The 25,207-nt window shown below is 37.6% G+C and overlaps 1 protein-coding gene across 2 annotated transcripts in view; it reads right to left on the bottom strand.

The window, feature by feature from the left end:
• LOC127417412 (E3 ubiquitin-protein ligase Siah1) overlaps positions 1–22,316 on the bottom strand; it is a 32,479-nt gene extending 10,163 nt beyond the window's left edge. Inside the window, exons 1-2 of one of the 2 annotated variants that reach the window (XM_051657452.1) lie at positions 22,155–22,316; positions 6,340–6,396 (exon numbers count right to left, since the gene is read on the bottom strand). In XM_051657452.1, coding sequence (XP_051513412.1) covers positions 6,340–6,349 — 10 coding nt within the window. In that variant the 5' untranslated portion in view covers positions 6,350–6,396; positions 22,155–22,316. Of the gene's footprint in view, positions 1–6,339; positions 6,397–11,346; positions 12,164–22,154 lie in introns of those variants that run through there. The other variant, XM_051657451.1, reaches the window with a different exon arrangement.
• Between the last annotated feature and the right edge of the window lie 2,891 nt (positions 22,317–25,207).

Below are 25,207 nucleotides of genomic sequence, written 5' to 3'. Positions count from 1 at the left end.
ACAACAAAAAAAAGAAGAAAAAAAAAGAATGGCCGAATTAATGCAGAGCACATCTTGGCTTTCATCATATTCTTTTGTGGACAGAATCCTTGTATTACGAGTGATTATCATCGTGCGATAGTTTGCAATTATATTTTTCTGCTCCGTGTTGGCTTTTGTGAACCTACACCACAGATGTCGCACCTATTTTAATAACAATATTCTCTTCATTTTCTTGACTTGTTTGGCAGTCATCCCATGCTGCAGAGATGTTTTTTAAATTGTTTTTCCTGGGTCAAAATATGATATAGTAGCACAAGTTATCCTGCTCTGCGATTTCCTGTAAATATCGGGAAGCCTGCTGAACTTGTGTGCACTTGTGTGCTCCAGAGATGGCGCACGCGACGCTCACATGAAACACAGATCAGCGCATCAGATGAGAAGCATATCAAGTGCGCTGAGAGCAAAATGCATGTAATTGAATTTAATTGGCCGGCCGCCAATTTTTTTTTTTTTTTTAACCCTATCCATGCATCTTAAATTCTTTCAGTCTCACGTGAAGCCCTGCCCACTGATATAAGCCCACGCTGTGCACATGGATATTAACGTATCGTGATATACACGATATAGCAAAATCTCTATCAACTGGCAATTTATATCGTCACCACAATATATATAGTCTTATCGCCCAGCCCTACTTGTGTCCAGTATGTTTCTGGCCTTAACCTATGACTCTTTAATAAAGTAATAAGTCAAAATCTTAATGGAACCCTTTTAGTCTTAAAAAAATACCTCATGTTTATTATGGATTTGTAACGTAACTACTTCAGAAAGAAAAGAAAAAAACACATACTCGTAGAATCATTTATACAATAAATATAAAGAACAGCTCTAACAATATTCTAATTACAGGTTTGATCTTACACATGTTCAATGTAACCATCAAACTGGTCCAGACATAATTTATTTGCAAACTAGGATACTGTAAGTAAATTTCACACAGCAGAATTATTTTCAATGACATAATAGAATGGTACTTTTTCCTCACACCCATTTGAGGCTTGCCTACAGAAATGGGAGAAAACCTACCACATACTACACCCTGCAGCATGTACAACAAGCTCGAGCCTTTGGTGTTGTCACTCATTTCCAAGTAAATTCACAGTTAATTGCAATATAGTCAAAGTCATGTCTCAAGTATCCTAATGTTTGCTGTCCAATCCTCAACACCGCAAGTCTGTCATGCCGAAGGCATGAGTTTAGACTCCACATGTCCGGTAAGAGATATGGGCTGGTTTCTGACAGAAAAGATGACAAAATAACATTATTTATAGGCTTAAAATTATTAAAACTAAAAGGTATATTTGAGCTGAACATCTGCACGTCCGAGACAAAATTTTGGGAAAATCTTTGTCAAAGTCTTTGCAACCTCAAACATGAGGCATACAGAAGAAAACAAGTTTCACTAGCAGACCCACCAGAATTCCACAATATTAGTAAAGAAGAACGTAGTTATCTGCTAATTCAAGTTTTAAATGGGCAGGATTTTGGGTATTCTGCAGCTTTTGTAGCTCCTACACATCCACTTTTGTAATGCAAGACTTTCCTGTCCATGTGTATAAACCATGATCTCACAGGTTGTCACCAAATAATAATCTTTGCTATCATTTTGTTTAGAAACAGTATATCCTTTTAAGATTACTGCAATGTTTGACTATACTTCAACATTATTTTGATTATAAACACTTAATTCTACTAAACTTCCATTTTAATTGAGGCAAAAGTATCGAGTTCTAGGGATGCACCAAAATTTCAGCCACCAAAAATGGCAAAAAATACTATTTTTTGGTTTTCGACCAAAAGAGAAAAGGCTAAAAAACTTGGCCGAAAAATCGAACAGAAACGGTTTATTTACAATTCGGTAAAAAAAACACTTGCATGGATAAAAAGCATTGTTTGTTGCACCTTAAAGTCCACATCCCCAGAAGAGAAGTGATCGCTCTCTTGGTCAATAGCCCATTAATGAAGAGCGTTTTCCAGTGCTCTGATAATGTGTGTTTTTGTGTGTCATAGCCATTATGCCAAGCTTCAATATGACTGTGGTGGTGGGGGTGTGGTTGAGCGCCGGCTTGTGAATGGAGAGCGAGATCAGGAGATGAGAGCTGTAAGAATCATCACCTAGCAATGATTGTCTCTAACAGCTGTTTGTCATTGCAGTGAGTTGGAGACAGATTTAAGAGCGAGCCAGACACCAGCGAGGGGAGAGAGAGCTGAACCTGAGTGTAGTGTGTGTTGTGGAAGCTTCACTGTCTGGCTGAAAAGCAGCAGTTTTATGTTGGCCACTGAAAAGCGTTATTTTTGTTTGAGCTGCATCCAGAGTGTGTAAATAAACTCACATGGTTCACTGAAGCCGACTCCCGCTTCCTCCTTTCCCCACTTACGAACTTGTTACAATGACATTAAAGCATAAAGGCACCATTAAAGTAGTCCATATGAATCGTGCATTTTAAGTCATGTCTCTTAACAAGTCTTTTGAAACCATACAATAGTTTTCAGAATTGCAAAGGATGCATTTAATAAGTAGTGCTGTCAATCTTTAAAAATTTTTAATAGAATTAATTACATGAAAATTAATTAATAGAATTAAATCACAATTTATGGCATACATCATTATTTGCTGAAAAAGGCCCTCCAAATAAAGATAATTAATATAAATAATCCATAATAATTAAAATATTTATACATATAATATGCAGGGCCTATCATAAAAATAGAACACGGACTGAAATTCAGTTTGAAATAAATTGCATTATTGTGGCAGATGAATAAGCATTGATTAAACAATTCAAAAGTGGCTTAAGAACTCAATATATTGTTTGTTTATTCTCATATCATTGTACAAGCCTACAGTTGTTTTGCATTGAGTTCGTCATTGTGTCCAGTTCTCATAGTACATGTTCTTGTGTTCCATCTGCGCCATTTTTATTTGTCACTCTTTGTAGGCCTACACGTGCGTGCCTACAGACAGACGCATCACTTGATAGCGATTACATAACATTAGTGTAAGTGAAAACATTAGTGTAACGTCCAATAATACCCTCATTTAGATGCTGTGAACTCTTTTTTACTATCACCTGTACAAAGACTTGAATCAATATGTAAATTAATTAATGTTAGGTTGTTGGCTTTAATTTACCTTGGAGGAAATGTAGGTGTCCTCGCTGATGTTATACATGCTCATTTGGGAATGAGGAATGACACACTTTAATCCACAGCATGCTCTTCTCAATATTTAAATAATAATAATAAAAAATTTTTTAAAAAACTGTGTGTATAATATGTACCTCGCATCACTTTTACAAGTGACCCAGCAACAACGTTTTTTTAATTTTTGGGATCATTTCGATAAAATCCCACTTAAAACTACTCTTCCCGTGGGCTCTCATTGTAAAAAGGCAAATGCTTGTCAGAGTGATGGTGGCAGGGCAACAGTTGCTAAGACAGGATTGGTCAGAAACACTTAAGGCAGGGCTTAGCGAAGTCAATTGCTTGTATGGTAGGAAAATCTTTAATTTTATTATGGAATTTACATACACGTCAGGAGGCATGATTAATTATGTTAATTTTCTTACATGTTTTTTATATATATATATATTCAAATTAACATGTTAAACAGGCATCCCTATTAATCAGTAAATATACAGTCTTCATGTGCAGTGCACTTCAGTGATTGGGCACTTTAATGTAAAAACATCTACATTAAGGACTTGTCCATGCACTTGAATACAGTTATTGAGAAAGCAGCGAATTAAAAAGTGAAACAAGTAATACAGTTGTTGTCAGAAGGTTACATACATCTTAGTCAAATAAATGTAAACTAAATTAAAGTTTTTCAAAATTCCCTGTCTTATGTCAGTTAGGATCACTACTTTATTTTAAGAATGTGAAATGTCAGAATAATAGTAGAGAGAATGATTTCTTTCAGCTTTTATTTCTTTCATCACATTCCAAGTAGGTCAGAAGTTTACATACATACTTTGTTAGTATTTGGTAGCATTGCCTTTAAATTGTTTAATTTGGGTGAAATGTTTGGGTAGCCTTCCACAAGCTTCTCACAATAAGTTGCTGAAATTTTGGCCCATTGCTCCAGACAGAACTGGTGTAACGGAGTCAGATTTGTAGGCCTGCTTGTTCGCACACTCTTTTTCAGTTCTGCCCACAAATTTTCTATCAGATTGAGGTCAGGGCTTTGTGATGGCCACTCCAATACCTTGACTTTGTTGTCCTCAAGCCATTTTGCCACAACTTTATAGGTATGCTTGGGGTCACTGTCCATTTGGAAGATCCATTTGAGACCGAGCTTTAAATTCCTGGCTGATGTCTTGAGATCTTGCTTCATCATGATGCCATCTATTTTGTGAAGTGCACCAGTCCCTCCTGCAAAAAAGCACCACTACAACATGATGCTGCCACTCCCATGCTTCACAGTTGGGATGGTGATCTTCAGCTTGCAAGCCTCACCCTTTTTCCTCCAAACATAACTATGGTCATTATGACATCAGACCAGAGGACATTTCTCCAAAAAGGAAGATATTTGTCCCCATTTACACTTGCAAACTGTAGTCTGGCTTTTTTTATGGCGGTTTTGGAGCAGTGGCTTCTTCCTGCTGAGCAGCCTTTTAAGTTATGTCGATATAGGACATGTTTTACTATGGCTATAAATACTTTCTACCGGTTTCCTCCAGCATCTTCACAAGGTCCTTTGCTGTTGTACTGGGATTGATTTGGACTTCTCACCAAACTACGTTCATCTCTGGGAGACAGAATGCATCTCTTTCTTGAGTGGTATGATGGCTGTGTGGTCTTATGGTGTTTATACTTGCGTACTATTGTTTGTACAGGTGAACGTGGTACCTTCAGGCATTTGGAAATTGCTCCCAAGGATGAAACAGACTTGTGGAGGTCCACAATATTTTTCTGAGGTCTTGGCTGATTTCTTTTGATTTTCCCATGATGTCAAGCAAAGAGGCAAGAGTTTGAAGGTAGGCCTTAAAATACATCCACAGGTACACCTCCAGTTGACTCCAATTAGCCTATCAGAAGCTAAATTAGGCTTGACCTAATTTTCTGGATTTTCCAGGCTGCTTAAAGGCACAGTTAACTTCGTGTATGTGAACTTCTGGACCACTTGAATTGTTATATAGTCAATTAAAAGTGAAACAATCTGTCTGTAAACAATTGTTGGAAAAATTACTTGTGTCATGCACAAAGTAGATGTCCTAAATGACTTGCCAAAACTATAGTTTGCTAATATGAATCACGTGGAGTGGTTAGAAAATTAGTTTCAATGACTTGTAGTGTATGTAAACTTCTGACTTCAACTGTATATATTTACTGCTACACCGATACAGTACATGGTGGGGCTAATTAATGGAAAACGAGTAAGCAAATCCAAATGTCAAAGGCCTGGTTCCATTAAGATGTTTGTAGTCAAAAGCTTTGTTCACTCAGAAGGTGTTAGCATTGGGTTTATGCTTGCTGCAGTCTTTGCAATGTGGTTAGTGGTCTACAACATTCTATTTTGGGTATTATTTAATTCTTGAGATCTGTAGGCAGTATTCTGTATGAATAATAAAAGCTTTGTGGGTTATAAGGATTTATGAGAACATTTGACTAGCTCTAACTGAATCTTTGTATGTGGCTTGTATGTACTATGGGAACAAGCTTGTACAGTACGCATGTATGATTGCAGAAGAGGTTTGTGGGATATATTCTGGGATACGTTTCAATAATATAAACTGAAGGGAAAGATTCTGGACTGGTTTCATTTGTAAATAATCAGGCTTCTGGATGACAGTTCTTTGGAAGAAGTCCTTATGGAATTGATGGCAGGCAAAGACAAGAGTTTAGTACACAATGCTCTGGTGGATGAAGAGATTAAAGTCAAGCAGTATAGTGCGTTGCAGGAAAGTATTGGTGGAGATGGGCCACACTGGCCATTTCTGGTGGATCAGACAGAGGGAATAGGGGTCTGGTGGTACAGATATGCCCTGCTCTTCCAGATGGGGATTGAGAGTGATTATAGACATTTTTTTGGAAGCTGGACAAACTCTTATCTATCTCTCCCCATATATTACCCTATTATCTCCACTGAAGGCACTTCTTTTCCACATTCTCATGAACATGAATTGAAGTATCACGGCCAAGAAAATCCTATCACTGTTGCAAGTTTAAGCAAACCTACATTTCTAAAGGCCTGGAAATTGGCAGAGAACTATGTTTGGATAACTTAAAATGTTACTTTTACTGAAAATAGAACAACAGAACTCAAACAGCGAGAACATAACACGGAACACTTGCCTTCGTCCATATGATTCCCAAGTACGTCTTTCTTCTTTCCTTGAAATGTGTTGACCTCTGGAATGAGAGAGAGAGACAGAGAATGTGTTTGGTTAGTTTTTTTGCTAATATATATATATATATACATAGTACAGGGAGTCCAAGTGAACCACAGCAAACATAATATCTCAGTAGCTTCACCCAATAAGATTAAACTTGCAACTTCATATATAGCAACTGCTTAAGTTTTACAAGCCACTGTTTTCAACCCAGGGTTGCTGCAGAGTTTCTAAAATCAAATTTAAGACTTTAAGACCTGAACAAACAAAATAATAATGTATCCCCATACAAAAACAAACCCACACAATCTCAAAATAAATCATGTATCACAGACTCTTACTTAAACAGGCAGGGGCACACATTCAACATGGCCTTAACATTGCTTGTCAGTAAAACATGGTAGGCTATATGCAAGTTTAAAACACTCAAGACATGTTTTCCACATATATACAGTATCACATTAAAATTGGTTATGTACCATTATATAGATTAATACAAATAAGAGGTCGACCAATATTGGATTTCACTAATATGATAATATGATAATGTGCTGAAAGGCAATTAAACTGCCAATAGTTTTTAAAATTGGTAGCCTATATTAAATGTTCTTAGACTTCATCTGTGATGGGGAGGGCCAGACAGAGGCCACAAGAGTTCAAATTGAATTAAATTCCAGATGCAGTTTATGGTGCAACTAATAACCAAGAAAAATAATAATAAAATAGATTTGATTCATAGCGCTGAACTTTTAACTTTAAAGGCTGAAATACACCAGAGACTCTTATTTTGAAATGTTTGCGCTTCACTGCTTCTAGCTGCTCATTCAAACAGATAAAAAATAAAATGTATACTCCTACAATAAACTACAATGTATTACAATATAAACAATTAAAAATAAACATTAGCATATTTCATCAACACTATATAATCATCAACAGATGATCATTAGCGATTGCTTGTCATAAATTTCCGATATGGCTTAATGATTGCGAACTGAACTGCAACAGCTGGAAACACTCACAAGCCCCCACGTGCTTGGAGAAAATACAACAGTGCCACGTTTTCACTCTGAAGGATGTAGTGCATGCATTTATTTAATTAAATCGTATTCTTTTGAAGTTTATCACATTAGGTCATATCAGGAATCCTGTCTTTCCACCTCCAAATTTAAAGACATCTTTAAATGATAATTAAGACTTTAGTTGTATCATTCAAGATATTTAAGACTTTTTAATGACCTTACATTTTGGAAAACTGAATTTAAAACATTAAGACTTTAAGGATCCACGAACCCTGCAATCAAACATCCACCGGAGATCAGAATGACTTTAAAATTGCCCAAAACATTTAGCATAACATTTCTAAATGCTCCAATTTAACATGTTGACATTTCAACAATCCAACTTTGTGTTTTATTATTTCTGATCTTCGTTGGTGTTCTTCAGTTCAACTAGTGGAGTCGAATGTTTTGTGGCACATTCCACAAAAGTTACACATATTGCAATTTTTTTTCCTATTGGTAGAGTATTTCTGTTTAGTCTCTTGTTTTTGTTACAGCGAATGAACAACAAATTATTTTAACAGAAGATTTATCAGCATGGAACAGTTGAGGTTCAGAACAAGAAAAGATATTTCCTCATACTGTGATGTTGAGCAACATTGCACATAAAAGCATCACTCCACCTGACTTGCTTTTTTTTTTTTTTGCCCCTTAGAATACAGCTTTACTCCATTTTAGATTTTCTAATGCAAAGTCTATTAAATTAGATGCAACAACCTTCCCACATAGTTATGCACTAATGCACAATACCAGCTGGGCTTAGCACTGATTTCTCCACATTAGGCCACACTTCAATATTTCATCAGATGTCATTCAGAATGGAAGGCTGATCAATGTGCATTTAAGTACTGGTGAAATTATTCAGCAGTTTAAGAGGTATAGAAGCCTAAATCAGGTGGACCAGTCAATAGTAGGGGTTTAAGAAAATATTGTATGGTATCGTCCGATACAACGCCCAATATACAATACCATATGTATCGTACGATCCATAAACACATTATAGTGTAATTAAAACTAGGGATGTGCGAGACTAGTCGATTAAAAGGTTCTGATGCTGCTAGTTGACACTGGAATTACTAGTCGGTTAATATTTCCCCCATTAGACTGATAATAATTTTTTACACATTTACGTTTGGCTTTATATTTTTACATAGGCTGCTCTTAAATTACTGTCATATTAATGTTACATATTTTAAATAGAATTAATAACACAAATATATATATATATATATATATATATATATATATATATATATATATAAAGGATTTCTGGAGCAGATACAGAGTTTAATTTCATCTCAGGCTGCATGTGCTTCTTCCCTCTCTCTCGTGGTGCGTGCAGGAAAATGTCCTCTCGCTAGATAAGCAAACTCAGCAAAGTAGCTGTGAAATCACTTCACTGGTGCGGGAATCGGATTTCCAAATGTTTGAAAGTCCCTAAGGATGTTTTCACATTTGAGTCTTCTTTACATCTGTGCATGCTTGTACGTTATTTTTCCGCTGAGCAGGCTTTTTCAAGCGCAGGATAGCCGCCTCAGGTGAGTCAAGTCCCATCTTTCACCGGACCATGTCGAAGTGTTAATTTTACTCATCAAAAAATGTATGCTTTTGAGTAAGTAGAATAGAAAATAACTGTTTTAGACTAGGTATGCCATTTTTTTAATCTGCTGATTAAGAAGGCTATTTTCTATGAGGTAACGACTGCTTAACGTGTTAAACTATCTTTTATTCTGTGCGCACAACACGTCATGTTTAGAATACATTAGGTTTATTGTAGGCTACATCACAGGCCTATTTTTTTTCTATCCTATAGCTACTTTTTTTTATTTATTTATTTTTTTATATCGTAACTGTTATTGGTTAACGTTCTTTAATGAACAGCTGTCATATTAGATCAATGGTTAAAGCACGACTGCACGTCGTGAAATACGCACAACTTTTCAGCAAATTTTTTCTCTCTCGTAGATTTGGATTAGTCTACCTGTTAATTATTTTCAACAATGTCCTGACTGTTTTAATATGTTTTTACTTTGTGATTTCCATTTAGAACAGGCTTTTAGGGTTGTTCCATTGATCCTGCACTATTAATTCAATTTTTTCAATAAATAAACCTGTATTTGTTAAAGGTGAATGCGTGTCATGTTCTATATTTAATGTACAATGATCAAAATTCAAGGCGAGCACGTCGCAGATAAATGCCCCTTTTCAGTGGAATTTAGCATCGGATTTGGAATAGATTAAGTATTTTAAATGGGTCATTTTTAAAAAAAAAAAAATTTTTTTTTTTTTTTTACTGTTTTCTGAAGGTTGGTTTCTCTTTAGACAAGTCTGTTACAAAACTTCTGTTTAAACAACAGTCAAATTAGTCGTAGCACACATCCCTAATTAAAACCAAGCAGCACAACATTGAGAGCTGCAGAAACAGTCTCCTCCCCGGAGAGGCGGCGCTGAGCTCTCACAGAACAACAGAGCAACAGATCTACAGTACACAGACATGAAGATCGATGGCAAACGGCAAGTAGATTGTAGAATTACAGCTTGTCGAATTTGCCAAACAACGGTGTCATGTCACGGAGCTACAGTACATCAAACATGGCATTTTATTTACACCGACATCACCACGCAAATCGGTGAATTTAAGATGCAGAAACTTAAAAAAAAAAAAAGCAACAGCGAAGCTGCACCTCTTCCAGACAACACGTAGCGTGACACTGAGCAAGACCCTAGTAACAAAAACAAGCTTATTAAAAAAATCTGACAACGTAAGAAACCTGCAATTACATGAGACTTATTATTCTCTGGTTTTGTCGCAGAAATGTAAACAGGTATGAATACAACACTTGCACAAAACCGCCAAAAAACTGGTAAAAGACTAATAAAGCGCAAATAAAACCGGCGTGCTGTTTCTCCCAGATGCAGATCAAATTTAATCTAAACACAAACGCAAAATTTGAGCAGAATTCTTAGTTATTTTAATGGAGTGCCTGTATTAAAGGAGTTTCAGATGTTCGTGCTTGTCATCTATGTCCAAGCCTGTATGTTGATATCAGGCACACTGAAGATACGTGACGTTTTCATGCTTATGTATTAGCTTTTTCAAATTTTCCATTCAGATGGATTTTCCTTTCAAATCTGCTCGTAACCGGCAAAGTTTAAACTCTTGTTTTAGCGCAGAGGTTGATTGACGGGTGTGGGGCAGTACTTCACTGCTGTCCGGGACAAGTTGTAAAAAGAGTCAAATTGAGAGACATTTGATCAAGATATTACGCACAGGTCACATAAACACATGTAATCTTACAGCCTGTGAGTCAGTATTGCCTGAGCAGGCAGACAAGTCCCAGCCTGCCCTGAATGTACGGTCTCACTTTAATGTTCAACCCCCCACACCAACCCAAACCACATACATGTACCCAGTATACACTACTAAAGTACCAAGAAAGTGAATAGAATAAGAAAAAAGAAAAAACACAGTGGAGTGAAAGACCCTGGGACAATGCACGGTTGCACACTGTAGATCTGATGACAGCTCCATTGAAGCCCTACTTCCACACCATAAACTCAAGCTTTCTACAAACACGTATGAAGACAAAGAAAACAAAAATCAGGGATGGGAGAGATCTCAGCACCTTAATGCCAAGAGAGGAAAGAAAATAGCAAGTGTTGTCTCTCAAAACAGACAACTTTCCCTTCTTTGTCAGGAGCAGAAAACCCAGGAATGTAACCAGAGGCCTTAAGAAAACAAACTGTGTGAATGGGCTGCCTTCTTTCATATAAAAACAAAAGCGGTAAGCCTGGGGTTAACACAGTAAATATGACGTGAACGAAACGGAGCCATTGCATATGGCCTGCTTCACATAGGTGAGTGGGTAGTATGCATGCAAGCCATAATGAGAGCATGTTGCCATTACCTTTAGGTTTACTAGCAGTTCGGACCGCTATGCAAGAGAAGAGCTTGAGCATGCCCTTCCATGAGTACACAGGTTGCAGCCTAACAGTGGCAGACATGGGAAGCAGACTGATTAATCATCATGCTCTTTCCATGAAAACAAAAGAACCCATAAGCAAGGGCCTCTCCTTTCCCGTTTCACCCTAGTTTTCTTAGTCTTATTTCAAAACTGGTGTAAGATAGAAAAACAGCTCCAACAGGTCGCCCCGGGCCGTGGTAAGTTATCCCCACCCCCAACCTCCCCAAAGGAGGAAGGGATGAGTCTTTCATAAACACCTGGACTTGCGGAACTAATTCTAGCAACCACCTGGTTGATTCCTCAATGTAGAACAGGAGATATGCGTTTTGCGGTAATAAAACATCTCCTTAAAAGTACAGTCCGGGATACAAAGAAAGTTGGTGGAGCAAAAGGTGAAAAAATTAAACAAGTTGAAGTAATCCAGGAATGTTACACGTAGATCCAGCTCCCAGCGCCTGGCTGGAGACTTAAGAAGCAGTCCAGGGAAAGAGGAAAAAGGCTAAATACTGGGGGTGAGCCGAGATGATTCGCGTTCTCCCCCTTTTAAAGCACATTCTAGGATCCGTGTTAGAGAGACCACTCCCTGGACTTTGAGTTTCCCACCAGCTCTCCAGAGGAGAAACCAGAGAGAGGACAACAATGTTGCACAGAGAAGTAAACTCTCAGAATGACCGCAGAAGGAAGGGAGAGACGGACGAGGCAGAGTACCGCCTGCACAGTCACCACTGCTGCCTGTGGGTTGAGGAGTCAAATGTCAGACTGAAGTCAGCATGCTCGCTCGCTTTCTCTCTCCCTGAGGAGAAGGGGTGGGACCTGTTCATGTGCCCAGCAGTGTCAGATTGCACAGCTCCTCCTCCTACTGCTGTTTCTGCCTCTACTCACGCAGCTCAGACAAAGAGACTTTACAGCATGGAACTGCTACGGCAGCCGCCAACCGCCAAACACTCAACTTGACAGGTAGACAAGGCACTCGTAAACGACACCAATAAAACCGCAGAACCCTCAGAGGGAACAAAAAAAAAATAATGCAGCTTTGCAAGCACATTACAGGGTTAATTCTCCCACAAAAGAAAATTGTCATTCTTTATTCACCCTCATGTTGTTCCAAACACATATGACTTCATCATTCACTTTTATTGTATGTAAAAAAAAATTTTTTTTAAAAAATGATGTAATGAAAGTGAATGATGATCGAGACTAACATTCTGCCAAATATCTGGAACACAAAAGGAGTTGTTAGGCTGAATGTTAGCCTCAGTACCGATTAACTTTCATTGAAACTTTTTACAATGAAAGTGAACAGTGACTGAGATGGTTATTCTGCCTAACATCTTATGTGCTTCATAGAAATAAGAAAGTCATACAGGTTTGGAAGAACATGAGGATGGAGTGAAATTTTCAGTTCAATGCACTGCAATGAAAAAAAAAATCTTTGAGAGTGAGAATGTGGCACATTACAATAAATTCATTATCACCAGTCTTGCTATACAGAAGCTAAGGGCATAGACATCACATCCCACATCATATACCAGGCACAAAGATGTTTACCACCAAGTATTACCACTCACCAGGCTCTCACAGCTACCCAAAATACCCTAGCACACACCCACATGCTTAGAATGAGGCTGTTAAAAACAACCTGACCTTTCTGCTCTTGAAACTGACATTAAGGCCTGGAAGATGATCATCACTACTGTTTTCAGCAGGTCACTACAGGGCTCCAATTGTCTTGTGTGACCTTTGGTCCTTGAACCCCGTCAAAAAATGCCCTGTAGATTTAAACTAGTGATAACAAGACAACCAAAACAACAAATTCCACAAGGCTGCGTTTGTGACTCCTCTTACCGAAAATACTGGCCGTTACATCACATCTCCTTGAGAGTTTCTGTTGTAAAAGGTGTTAGTCATTAGTATCTTCTGATCCAAAACAGTCTTTTCTCTTATATGTAAAATACCTGTTAAACATGGAGCTGTTAAATACAATGAAGCTGATTATTATTGCAAAACACATGAAAGCCTTTGAAAGTATAAGAGCTGAAGGCCATTTGCTAAGTCTTTTGTTCCAGTGTTCCTGCATTATCATTAGAAAGGGCAGATATGAGGGGTCACGCTTGAAAAATGGGTTTTGCAAAGTCCTGCCTTAGTCATAGTGTGGACCAAAACACCTGCAGGCGGCCTTTTCTATAAAATCAGTTAAAAGGTATGCTCATTGAAATTTCTCACTGACTTGTCTGCACTAATACAGTGGAAAAGTCTTGTCTATAAGTAAAGGACAAATAATGTCTGAGATGAAGAAAATGAATACTGTTTCAACTAGTGTTGTCACGATACTAAATTTCAGTAGTCTGTACAAATTCCATGGAAATATTTTGGTTCTCAATCCCAATTTCAATACCACAGCAAAAATGTGCTAATATGGTAATGTGCTATTTAACACGCTTCTTTAGCATATGTAAAGTTAAATTTCAATGTAAATAATCAAATAAGATGTTCATGTTTCCTTCAAGTGTTTCTCAATTAAGTATGCATTGCTTAAGTGTTTAAGTAGGGCTCTAATGTAGGGCTGAAATAATTAGTCGACGTTAGACAACTTCGACAATAAAAAAAAAAATTGACAAATTTCCGTTGTTGAATATTGTTTAATGCAACATGAGATCATGTTAAACTCTAATGATGATGCACTGCAGCTCAAGTTCATGATTGAGTAAAGATTTTTGTTTTTACTAAAATTATGTAATATTTTCTTTGTTTGCTTTTTTTTTTAGGAAATTATAATATTGGTCAACAACATATCAGACTGAAATGTTGCATAATGTGAAATTGAGTATTATGCTTAAGTTGACTTAAAACTAAGTGTTTATTTTATTTTTAACTTTGTTTGTCAAGTTCTAAATACAGAGAAAATTATATAAGATGAAGTAGTTTTCATTTAACAAATCGGATTGAGGTCAGGGCTTTGTGATGGCCACTCCAATACCTTGACTTTGTTGTCTTTAAGCTATTTTGCCACAACTTTGGAGGTATGCTTGGGGTCATTGTCCATCTGGAAGACCCATTTGCGACTGAGCTTTAACTTCCTGGCTGATGTCTTGAGATGTTGCTTCAATATATCCACATAATTTTCCTTCCTCATGATGCCATCTATTTTGTGAAGTGCACCAGTCCCTCCTGCAGCAAAATACCACCCCACCCCCCCCCCCACTCCCCAACATGATGCTGCCACCCCCATAACTCACAGTTGGTTTGGTGTTCTTCGGCTTGCAAGCCTTACCCTTTTTCCTCCAAACATAACGATGGTCATTATGGCCAAACAGTTGACCAGAGGACATTTCTCCAAAAAGATCTTGGTCCCCATATGCACTTGCAAACTGTAGTCTGACTTTTTTATGGTGGTTTTGGAGCAGTGGCTTCTTCCTTGCTGAGCAGCCTTTCAGGTTAATTTGATTTAGGACTTGTTTTACTGTGGATATAGATACTTGTCTACCTGTTTCCTCCATCATCTTCACAAGGTCCTTTGCTGTTGTTCTGGGATTGATTTGCACTTTTCGCATCAAAATACGTTCATCTCTGGGAGAAAGAATGCATCTCCTTCCTGAGTGGTATGATGGCTGCGTGGTCCCATGGAGTTTATACTTGCGTACTATTGTTTGTACAGATGAACATGGTACCTTCAGTCATTTGGAAATTGCTCCCAAGGATGAAACAGACATGTGGAGGTCCACAATTTTTTTTTCTGAGGTCTTGGCTGATTTCTTTTGATTTTCCCATGATGTCAAGCAAAGAAACACAGAGTTTGAAGGTAGACCTTAAAATTCATCCACAGGTACACCTCCAATTCAGTAACCTCCTATCAGAAGCTAATTGTCTAAAGGTTTAACATAATTTTCTGGAATTTTCCAAGCTGCTTAAAGACAGTTAACTTATTGGATGTAAACTTCTGACCCATTGGAATTGTGATATAGTCAATCAAATGTGAAACAATCTGTCTGCAATCAATTGTTGGAAAAATTAAACGTGTCATGCACAAAGTAGATGTCCTAAACAACTTGCCAAAACTATAGTTTGCTAATATGAAATCTGTGGAGTGGTAGGACAGGGCGATAAAACAGTATCTGTATTTATTGACGGTACACCTCTATCGATAACAATATAAAACATTTTCGATATAACACTCGATAGATTCACTTAAATGCATTAAAATGTAAATAGACATGAAGTTTGGTTGCATGAACAACCCTCAAGCGTGCGCCGTCCCTGGATCATAAACAGCCTATCATATGGCTTGATAAAGGAGCGTGCTATGAGTGACAAGCAAACAGCCAATAACAAGTTGCGTTACTGTGGGGTTCGGTTGCGCCATCGCCACATGACATCAGAACACACGAACACATGCGTAAATGAGTGCCGTACCTGCCGGCGATGAGGAGATTGTGAATAAAAAAAAAAAAAAAGGACAAGTTTTTGGGTTTCATTACGTCTGACCAACATCAGAACACCGTTGTGTGTAAGCTTTGCAAAAAAAAGTCCCGGCCAAGTACGGAAACACAAGCAACTTATTTCATCACCTTAACTGCTTCCACCCTTTAGAATATGCAGCATGTCGTCCGCCACAACCTACATCTACCTCACCTCAACAAACAACACACAAGCAGTCCACGATGGAGAGGTACTCGGCAACAATGCCTTATGAGAAATCCTTCAAACAATACAATGATATAACCCACGCAATAGCATTCTACATTGCGAAAGAAATGCTGCCACTCAGCGTGGTGAGTCAGGCTTCGGAAGACTTCTTAGCATGGTTGATCTCCACTATGTTGTCCCGGGCCGCAAGTATTTTACAAAGACTGCAATTCCAGAACTTTATTCAGAGTGTAGGAAAGCAGTAGAGAAAGAGCTGTCCACCGTCTCATACTTTGTAACAACCACAGTCATCTGGTCAAGTCACACATGTGACCCGTACATAAGCTTAAGTGTGCATTTCATTGACGGCGAATGGGATCTGAAGAGTAAATGCTTGGAAACAGCATATTTGCCAGAGGACCATAAGGGGGAATTTATTGCTCAAAACTTGACTGATGCACTGGTCTCATAGGGTGCATGTCACAGAGATGTACAGAAGTGAACATTTGTAGTTAAAAAGTACAGTGAGGGTGAGTAAATTATCAGCAAATTTTCATTTTTCTGTGAATTATTCTTTTAACCGCATGCAGAGCGCAGCTTTTGTCGCACTGCTCACGCCCATGAGCAGCCAGTGGAAGACAGCGGCTGAATATTCGGATGACACGCAGCTCATTTCTCCATCTCCGTGAGTTAATGAAACCCCACATGAAACGCACGAGACACACGCCTTTACAGTGCAGTGTGTCTCTCACTGTACATGAGTAACTAACAACTAGTTGTCCAGTAGGGCTGGGCATTGATACAGATTTCCCGATTCAATTAAATTCCGATTAACAAGCTCTCGATTCGAATCAATATCGATTCATATGGGTTTATTTCAGTTATAATGTCCCTTTTGCTTACATAAAAGAAACAATCTCCCAGCTAATGCTGTTAATTATACAGGGGACCTTTTAACATTAGGAAAATATAAATTTTAATAATTATATTTTATTACTTTTTCATTTATCACATTTTGGCTTTTTAAAAATCAACAAATAATGTATTCAATCAATAAATAAGATATTATATTTCATATACAACCCCAATTCTGAAAAAGTTGGTACAGTATAAAAAATGCTAATAAAAACAAAAAGGAGTGATTTGTAAATTATATTCACCCTTTGCTATTGAAAGCAGAACAACTACACATTATATGAAGTTTTTCCTTGTGAATTTCATTGTTTTTTGAAAATGTACAGTAATTTCAAATCAGATGATTGCAATTTAAGACTAATAACAATTTTATGAGTTGAAATAACAAGACAATGTGAAACAGGAGATGTTAAACAGGTGAGACAATCGTGTCATAGTATATAAGGAGCCTCCAAAAACAGCCTAGTCCTTCAAGAGCAAGGATCATTCAAGACTTGTCAGTTTGCCAACAGATGCTTTAGCAAATAATCCAGCACTTTGAAAACAATGTTCCCCAAAGACAAACTGGAAGGAATTGGGGCATTTCACCCCCTACAGTGCACATTATAGTTAAAAGATTCAAGGAATCTGGTGAAATCGCAGTGCCTAAAGGGCAAGACAAAAACATTTCTGAATGCGAGTGATCTCTGAACTTAAAAAACGGCATTCATCTGTAATGGATATCATGAAAATGGGTTTGGAATAACTTTAGTAAATCTTTGTTAGTCAACACCACTCGCCGCTGCATCCACAGATGCAAGTTAAGATATTACTATGCAAAGCAGAAGCCCTACATCAACACTGTCCAGAAGTGCTGCCGATTTCTCTGGACTCGGTCTCATCTTAGATTGAAAGTAGAACAGTGGAACTGTGTTTTTTGGTCTAAAGAGCACACATTTCAATTTTTTTTAAAACAAAGCTGTCAAGGGCCATCCAAGCTGTTATTAGTGTCAGGTCCAAAAGCCAGTGTCTGTATGGGCCAGGGGGGTGTCCATGGCATGGTTAACTCGCACATCTGTGAGAACACCATGAATGCAGACATATGTACAAATTTTGGAGCAACATATACTGCCATCCAGCACAGTCTTTTCCAGGGACGTCCCTGCATTTTCCAGCAGGACAACTTCAAACCATATACTGCCCGGATTACAAGTGCATGGCTGTGTAAGCAGGGAGTGTGGGTGCTAGATTGGCCTGCCTGCAGTCCTGACCAGTCTCTAATTGAGAATGTGTGGTGCATTATGAAGCACACCATACAGCAACGAAGACCCTGTACAATTGTGCATCTAAAGACCTACATAATGGATGACTGGGGGAAAATTCCACTTTCTAAACATAAACTTGTGTCTTCAGTGACCAAATGCTTAATAAGTGTTAGTAGAAGAGGGGGACCTGGGAGGCTCAGCGAGTAAAAACGCCGACTACCACCCCTGGAGTCGCGAGTTCGAATCCAGGGCGTGCTGAGTGACTCCAGCGTTATCGTCTCCGTGTAAACATACAAAAATGCAAATCAGTGAAAACGATGACGTCATGCGCACGTATATTACGTGTTCAGTCTATAGGCATGCGCGTGAGTACTTCAAAACAACGTGCGAGACATTCAAAACTACAATGGCGGACTACAGGACTGTGTCTGTGCTGCTCAAGACTTGCAGTAATAAAGCAGCCTCATCGTCCGTCCAGACAAAATTGCTCGATGCTTTCGCCATCTTCATTGTTTGTATTCACAGCTCTGTGGAAGAATGCTTATGTGCGCAGGCGCGTAGTGTTTCTTTACAAAGTGACATCGCCAACTACTGGCCTGGCATGCATAATACAGCATGTTTAGTCGTTTTCGCAGATCCGTGTGTACGCAAAACTTTTCAAAAATGCAAAAGGAAAACTTTTCAGTTTTTAGTACATCGTTTTTAAAAGGGAAACAGAAGCTTTTCCATCTGAAGACAAACAGGGGGAAATGAAGCAGAATATGCACACTTCATTAGCAATTCTATCCCATCCATTATCTCCTGCTCCAAGATATCTTCTTGATGCACAGTCCATTAGAGCTCTATGCCGTAACTCTATATGCAGAGAGCACTGGGCTGGGCTGCTAAGGTAACCTGCAGCTACTGTATAGTAGGGATGTGCGAGACTAGTCGACTAAATGTTTCTGATGCTGCTAGTTGACACTGGAATTACTAGTCGGTTAATATTTCCCCCCATTAAACTGATAATAATTTTTTACACATTTACGTTTGGCTTTATATTTTTACAGCAGCTGCGCTTAAGTCATATTAAGGTTACATATTTTAAATAGAATTAATAATACAAATATTATTTTAAAAATAGGATATCTGGAGCAGATACAAAGTTTCATTTCACACCAGCAAACTCGGCAAAGTAGTTATGAAATCTCTTCGGTGGTGCGGGAATCGGATTTCCAAATGTTTGAAAGTCCCTATGGATGTTTTTATATTTGAGTCTTCTTTAAATCTGTGCGTGCTTGTACGTTATATGTATGTTTTCCACTGTGCAGGCTTTTTCAAGCGCAGGATAGCCGCCTCAGGTGACCATGTTGACGTGTTAATTTTGACACGTTAATTTTTCTACTTGACTAAGTAGCCTAGAAAATGACTGTTTTAGGCTAGTTATGCCATTTTTTAATTTGCTGATTAAGGCCATTTTCAACGAGACTGCTTAAAGGGTTAAACTATCTTTTATTCTGTGTGCACATCATGTTTAGAATACATTAGGTTTATTGTAGGCTACATCACAGGCCTATTTTTTCTATCCTATAGCTATTTTTTTTTTCATCGTAACTGTTATTGGTTAATGTTCTTTAATGAACAGCTGTCATATTTGATCAATGGCTAATGTACGACTGCAAGTCATGAAATACGTGCAATTTTTCAGCGCATATTTTTTCTCTTGTAGATTTGGCTTAGCCTACCTGTTAATTATTTTCAACAATGTACTGACTGTTTTAATGTGTTAAGTAACTTTTACTTAGTGAATTCTGTTTAGAACAGGCTGCGTTGCTTTATTGGTCCTGCACTGTTCATTCAATTGTTTTCAATAAATATGCCTGTTAAATATTTGCTAACGTTAACGTTGATTCAGTGAATGCGTGTCATGTTCTATATTTAATGTACAATGATCAAAATTCAAGGCCAGCACGTCACAGATAAATGCCCCTTTTCAGTGGAATTTAGTGTCAGATTTGGAATAATTTAAAATACTTAATCGGGTCACATATTTTTTTTTTTTTTTTTTACCGTTTTCTGAAAGTTGGCTTCTTTTTAGACTAGTCGACTTCAAAATTTTCATTTAAACGTCAGTGAAATTAGTCGTTCCACACATCCCTTCTGTATAACCATTATCAGACTGATGCTGTGGGACAGCAGGATGGATCTAGACATAATCATCATATTGTGGCATTTTGTGTATTAGTGCGTGAATCTCTATTTATGTATGTGGAGTGCAGACAGGGGGTGGAGACTTTGTGCATCTTGAAAATTCAAGAGCTATTATGCAGTCAAAGTGTAGAAGTGCTAATAAATGACACCCACTCTGTCTGATGTGTGACCAAACAGGAAAAGCGTCACAGGCCACAACTGTCAATCAAGAGACATGTCGATTCTGCAAGCATGCTATTATGTACTGTACTGAAAACTACAGAATCCTGGACACTATGCAAATAGTTTCAAATGTATAAAATACATCAAATAAAACTAAGCAAAACAAAAAAACAAAGTAGCTCAAATATTAAAATGACTATTAGTCTATGAGAAGCAATTGCAACATCTAAATCCAAAACATGCTAATCTAGAAATGCACAAAGGTCAGTACCAGCGTTGACATGGAGAAAGAACACTGAGGGAGAGAATGTGAAGACTGAAAACACTCAGTTCAGTGCACATACACAAGCTCCTACACACAACATAAACAATCAGGCTTCTTGTCTGCTACACTTGGACAGATGGTCACCACAATTATGACTGTGTAGCTTTTATGTAATTAGTAGACATATTGGTGGCACAAGAGGGAAGAGAGAAAAGCTGTGTGTTTAAGTGAGAAAAAGGGGTAGAGAGATTTTCCAAACTGCCTCAGGACTCTCCCATAGTGCAATAATGTAAATACATATCTCATGTACATATGTAAATTCACATAATATCTGTACATACCCCTACCTTGCACATACATTTCCACTTGCACATGTACATACGCCATTCTGTTATACGTCCTATATTTGTTTGTCTGTTTATACTCTTACCTTGTTTTAGGGTTAGGATTATATTCTGTATCTCACTGTAATGTTCTGTGTGCACTTGTTTCTCCTATCACCAAAAAAAACATTCCTTGTGTACGCGAGAATACTTGTCAATAAAGCTCATTCTGATTCTTCAACCAACTGCAACTTAATCCCAATTATAGTAATCGATAGGGGAACTTTACGGGTAGACAACAACAAAAACCTTAAAGCACAATTCAGTCCTAAACTAGCCGGCAACAATGATGCAACCGTACCATATCCATGGCAAACCACAGTAGCTTTGTAAACACAACAGAGTGATGATCACGCTACCAAGTTCAATGCGTCTGCGAGCAAGGAAGGTTAAAATTAAATCCCACGTGTAGCATAGCAAAAACACGGGCATTGATGACATAAAGCTTCTTTATGTTTCAAAGCAATCATATCCATAAGCATATCTGATATTACTGCTTTAGCTGGTCAGTCCTGTTTGAGACAGTCTGTCTCATTTGATTCAATGGCAATTAACGAGGCCGCAACCTCACAATTAAAATACAAACAACCCACAAACAGCATGCTGCACGCATCTTATTATTAAGAGGGAAATAAACAGCAATTGTCACGTTACTACACTTATAATAGCAGCACGCTGCAGCTTAACATAAACAGTATTTGTCTCAGTTAGCACACAGGGAGGACTAGCCAGGCTAATAAAGGCTACAGGGACCAAATCGCAGCGTTTTAGATCACTTATAAACGCTTCGTGACTTTATATGAATCACACCAGCAACTGTCATGTATTAACAGAACAATAAGTTTATACAAGAGGTGTTTTTAATAAGACAGTAAAAGGTTAGATAGCATGGTCGGCTAACCGCTAAGCCCAGTAAAATCAACAACAGAGCCATTATCCTCGAATGAGGGATTTAAAGTCACCGCTTACCTCTAGAGAAATATCCTTATGCTGCCAAAATGAACAATTAAAAAATTAATCCAAAACACGTCAGTCCTCGTTGGGTTATAAGTCCGTTAATCGCTTAAATGTTTGTGTTCCAACATTCGCTAAAAAAAAAAGAGACGCTGCGGTCGCCCGGCAGTCTCGGTCTCGCGCTCCAACTGGAAGCTGTCGAAAATTTATTTTTGCAAGAGAGCTGCGCATTGGGGCTACGTGAACGCGCCTCCGTGTAACCTCACTCAGACACATGAACGTGGGAAGGGGACGTTGTGTCAACAGCCAAAAATTAGACGATTTATTTGAAACGTTCTTCTGTCTGCGAGGATGCAGGCAAAATTGGGTTGATGATGGTATATAGTGCAGTGAATATATTGAAAATCTTATACAGTCTATATATTTCAATGGATTGCATAATTGCAATAGGTCCACCATGTGAGCAACTGTCAGTGTGTTAGTGATGTAAAAGGGATAGTTCACCCAAAAATGAAAATTCTCTCATCATTTATTCACCCTCGTGATATCTCAGGTGTGAATGACTTTGTTTCTTCACCAAATCACATTTGAAGAAAAATAGAAAAATATCTCAGCTCAGACGGGCCTTAAAATGCAAGTGGATGGTGATCAGACATTTGAAGCTCCAAAAATCACAGACAGTCAGCATAAATGTCATCGATATGACTCCAGCGGTTAAATTAATGTCTTCTAAAGTGATACAATCGCTTTTGGTGAGAAAAAAGATCAGTATTTAAGTACGTTTTAACTATAAACCATTGCTTCCGGTAAGTTTCACGAGAGAGTGGAGTGCGGACTCATGTATTCGCGTTGCCATGTTACGGACGTAATCTCGTGTTCTCCTCTTGGTTGACCTCACAAAAACATACCATTGTGAATAAACATACAGATACAAATACAGATCTAAACCAGAACCAGTGAAGCTTCTGTACAGCATTTCTCCTATTCGGTTGTAAACAGCGCTGCTCTTCCATGTGTGTCACACATGCGTCAGTTCTTGTGTGTCTCATGTGCCAACATGATTACTTCACCTACGGAAGCCTGTTTCCACCACATAAAAAAATAAAAATAAAATAAAATAAAAAATTCCAGCACACAAGTAATTATTTTGAGATAATACCTAAATATTTTGAGATAATATCTCATTTTGAGATAAAATCATTATTTTGAGAAATTATCTAATTATTTCAAGATAATATCTCATTATTTTTAGATAATATTTCAAAATTTGTAAGTAGTCTATCCAGAACAATCAAGCGCAGCATGCAAAGGTAGATATTTTTCTGTTTTTCCTCAAATGTGTTCTGCTGAAGATAGAAAGTCATATATACCTGGTATATCATGAGGGTGAGAAAATGATGAGAATTTTCATTTTTGGGTGAACTATCCATTTAATTAGCCTAAAAGTTTGTGACATGGTGTAATTAAGCAACGCAAGTCTATTTTTTGCTGTGTGTCTGCTTAAAGGTTTTTTAATTATTTATTGACTGAGGACTCCTGAGAGTTCCCTGTCTAGAATGAACAGGGATACCTTTACCTGCAATTGGGTACTCTTTATTAAGGTGTCCTATCCTATTTCAGATGATAACCACCATAGTGTTCTACATGTTTGTTTTTATGAGTTAAGTGATACTTTAACACAGAAATCCTATTTCTAGGCACCAATAGGGCCTGCAGCTGTCCCATCAGATGTGGAAAAGTGCACACACCTTTTATAAGCACAACAATTCATTGAAAAATAATTGCTAAAACTACAGTGAACATAATTTAATCAAATACAAGAAACACAACAAAGTGACTAAAAACAACTGAGACAAAAGGCAGAACTTTATGCCAAAAGCGAGCAAGTTGTGTCTTGCCAATTATATATTTATATTTATTTTAATTAATATAAATTAATATTCTTGCTATTATCTTTTTTTGAAAAAAGAAAACAAACAATTACACTGTTGTGTTTATTATTCAGTAATTCCGTTCTAATAACCTTTTAGAATATTAGTGCAGAATTCTAACATATGTGTGTATATACAGTATTAATATCATATCTCTCTATGTATATATATCTATATATACACACTGTGTATAAATACATACATAAATAGTCATATGTGTGTGTGTTTGTGTGTGTGTGTATCTGAATTATAAAACAGAGACTTCCATTGCTATCATTCCTTTTTACATAATTTCTGTAACTATTCTGACCTATTTATATGGTGCTACTAAAGTATTTATATGGTGCTGATATGTTCTTTTTAATGACATGACTTTAACAAAGACAGAATCAGATATGTACATACAACAGTATTAGCTGTAACTTTAGATTCTGTTTGTTCCATATTTTAGGTCCAGTGTTACAGACAATAAGAAAACAACACTTATTTTTCTTTTCCATGCATCTATCAGACATTACCATGAAACACATTAGCACTCTCATCTGCATTAGTAAGAGGTAACTAATGTATTTATCTAAATTGCGTAAAACAGGTGTTGGAAGTAAGTGAGATCCTGGCAACAACCTTTGTGTAAATACAGCCAAAACTATTTCATGTCTCAGAGAAATACTACTCAAGTTGATAATTACAAAGTGACATCATTTTGAATGATCACCAGCCACACCTACAGTATAGCTGTATATAAATAATGACTTATTATTAATCATTTGGTTACATCTTCATCTTTGGTCTTGCACATCGTGGACAAATATTAATATTTCTTGAAAAGTCAAAACTAAAAAAGTGATAGCAAAATAGAACAGTAATAAAGTGAGTAGACTTTCACTGTAAATTAGCCCTGTGTTCTTTTAAGCCTCCACATTTGCCAACTCAGCCACTGAGAGGAAATAACATAATTTACAGCTCTGCAGCAGATGGAGGAATAGGAGTGGCCCCTCCCTTAGCCACGGGAGCAACCAGTGTGCCACACTAAGGATACAAAACAGCATTTAGTCACACATTTTATTCTATTTTTCTCTCTGCCTTAGAGCAGACCACCGTATTAAAATACCAGAGCACTCTGGATCTCACTACATC

The sequence above is a fragment of the Myxocyprinus asiaticus genome, chromosome 26 (assembly GCF_019703515.2).
Source record: "Myxocyprinus asiaticus isolate MX2 ecotype Aquarium Trade chromosome 26, UBuf_Myxa_2, whole genome shotgun sequence".
Taxonomy (NCBI): domain Eukaryota; kingdom Metazoa; phylum Chordata; class Actinopteri; order Cypriniformes; family Catostomidae; genus Myxocyprinus; species Myxocyprinus asiaticus.
The sequence above is the reverse complement of the archived record's forward strand: the minus strand, read 5'-3'. Positions and strand labels throughout refer to the sequence as shown.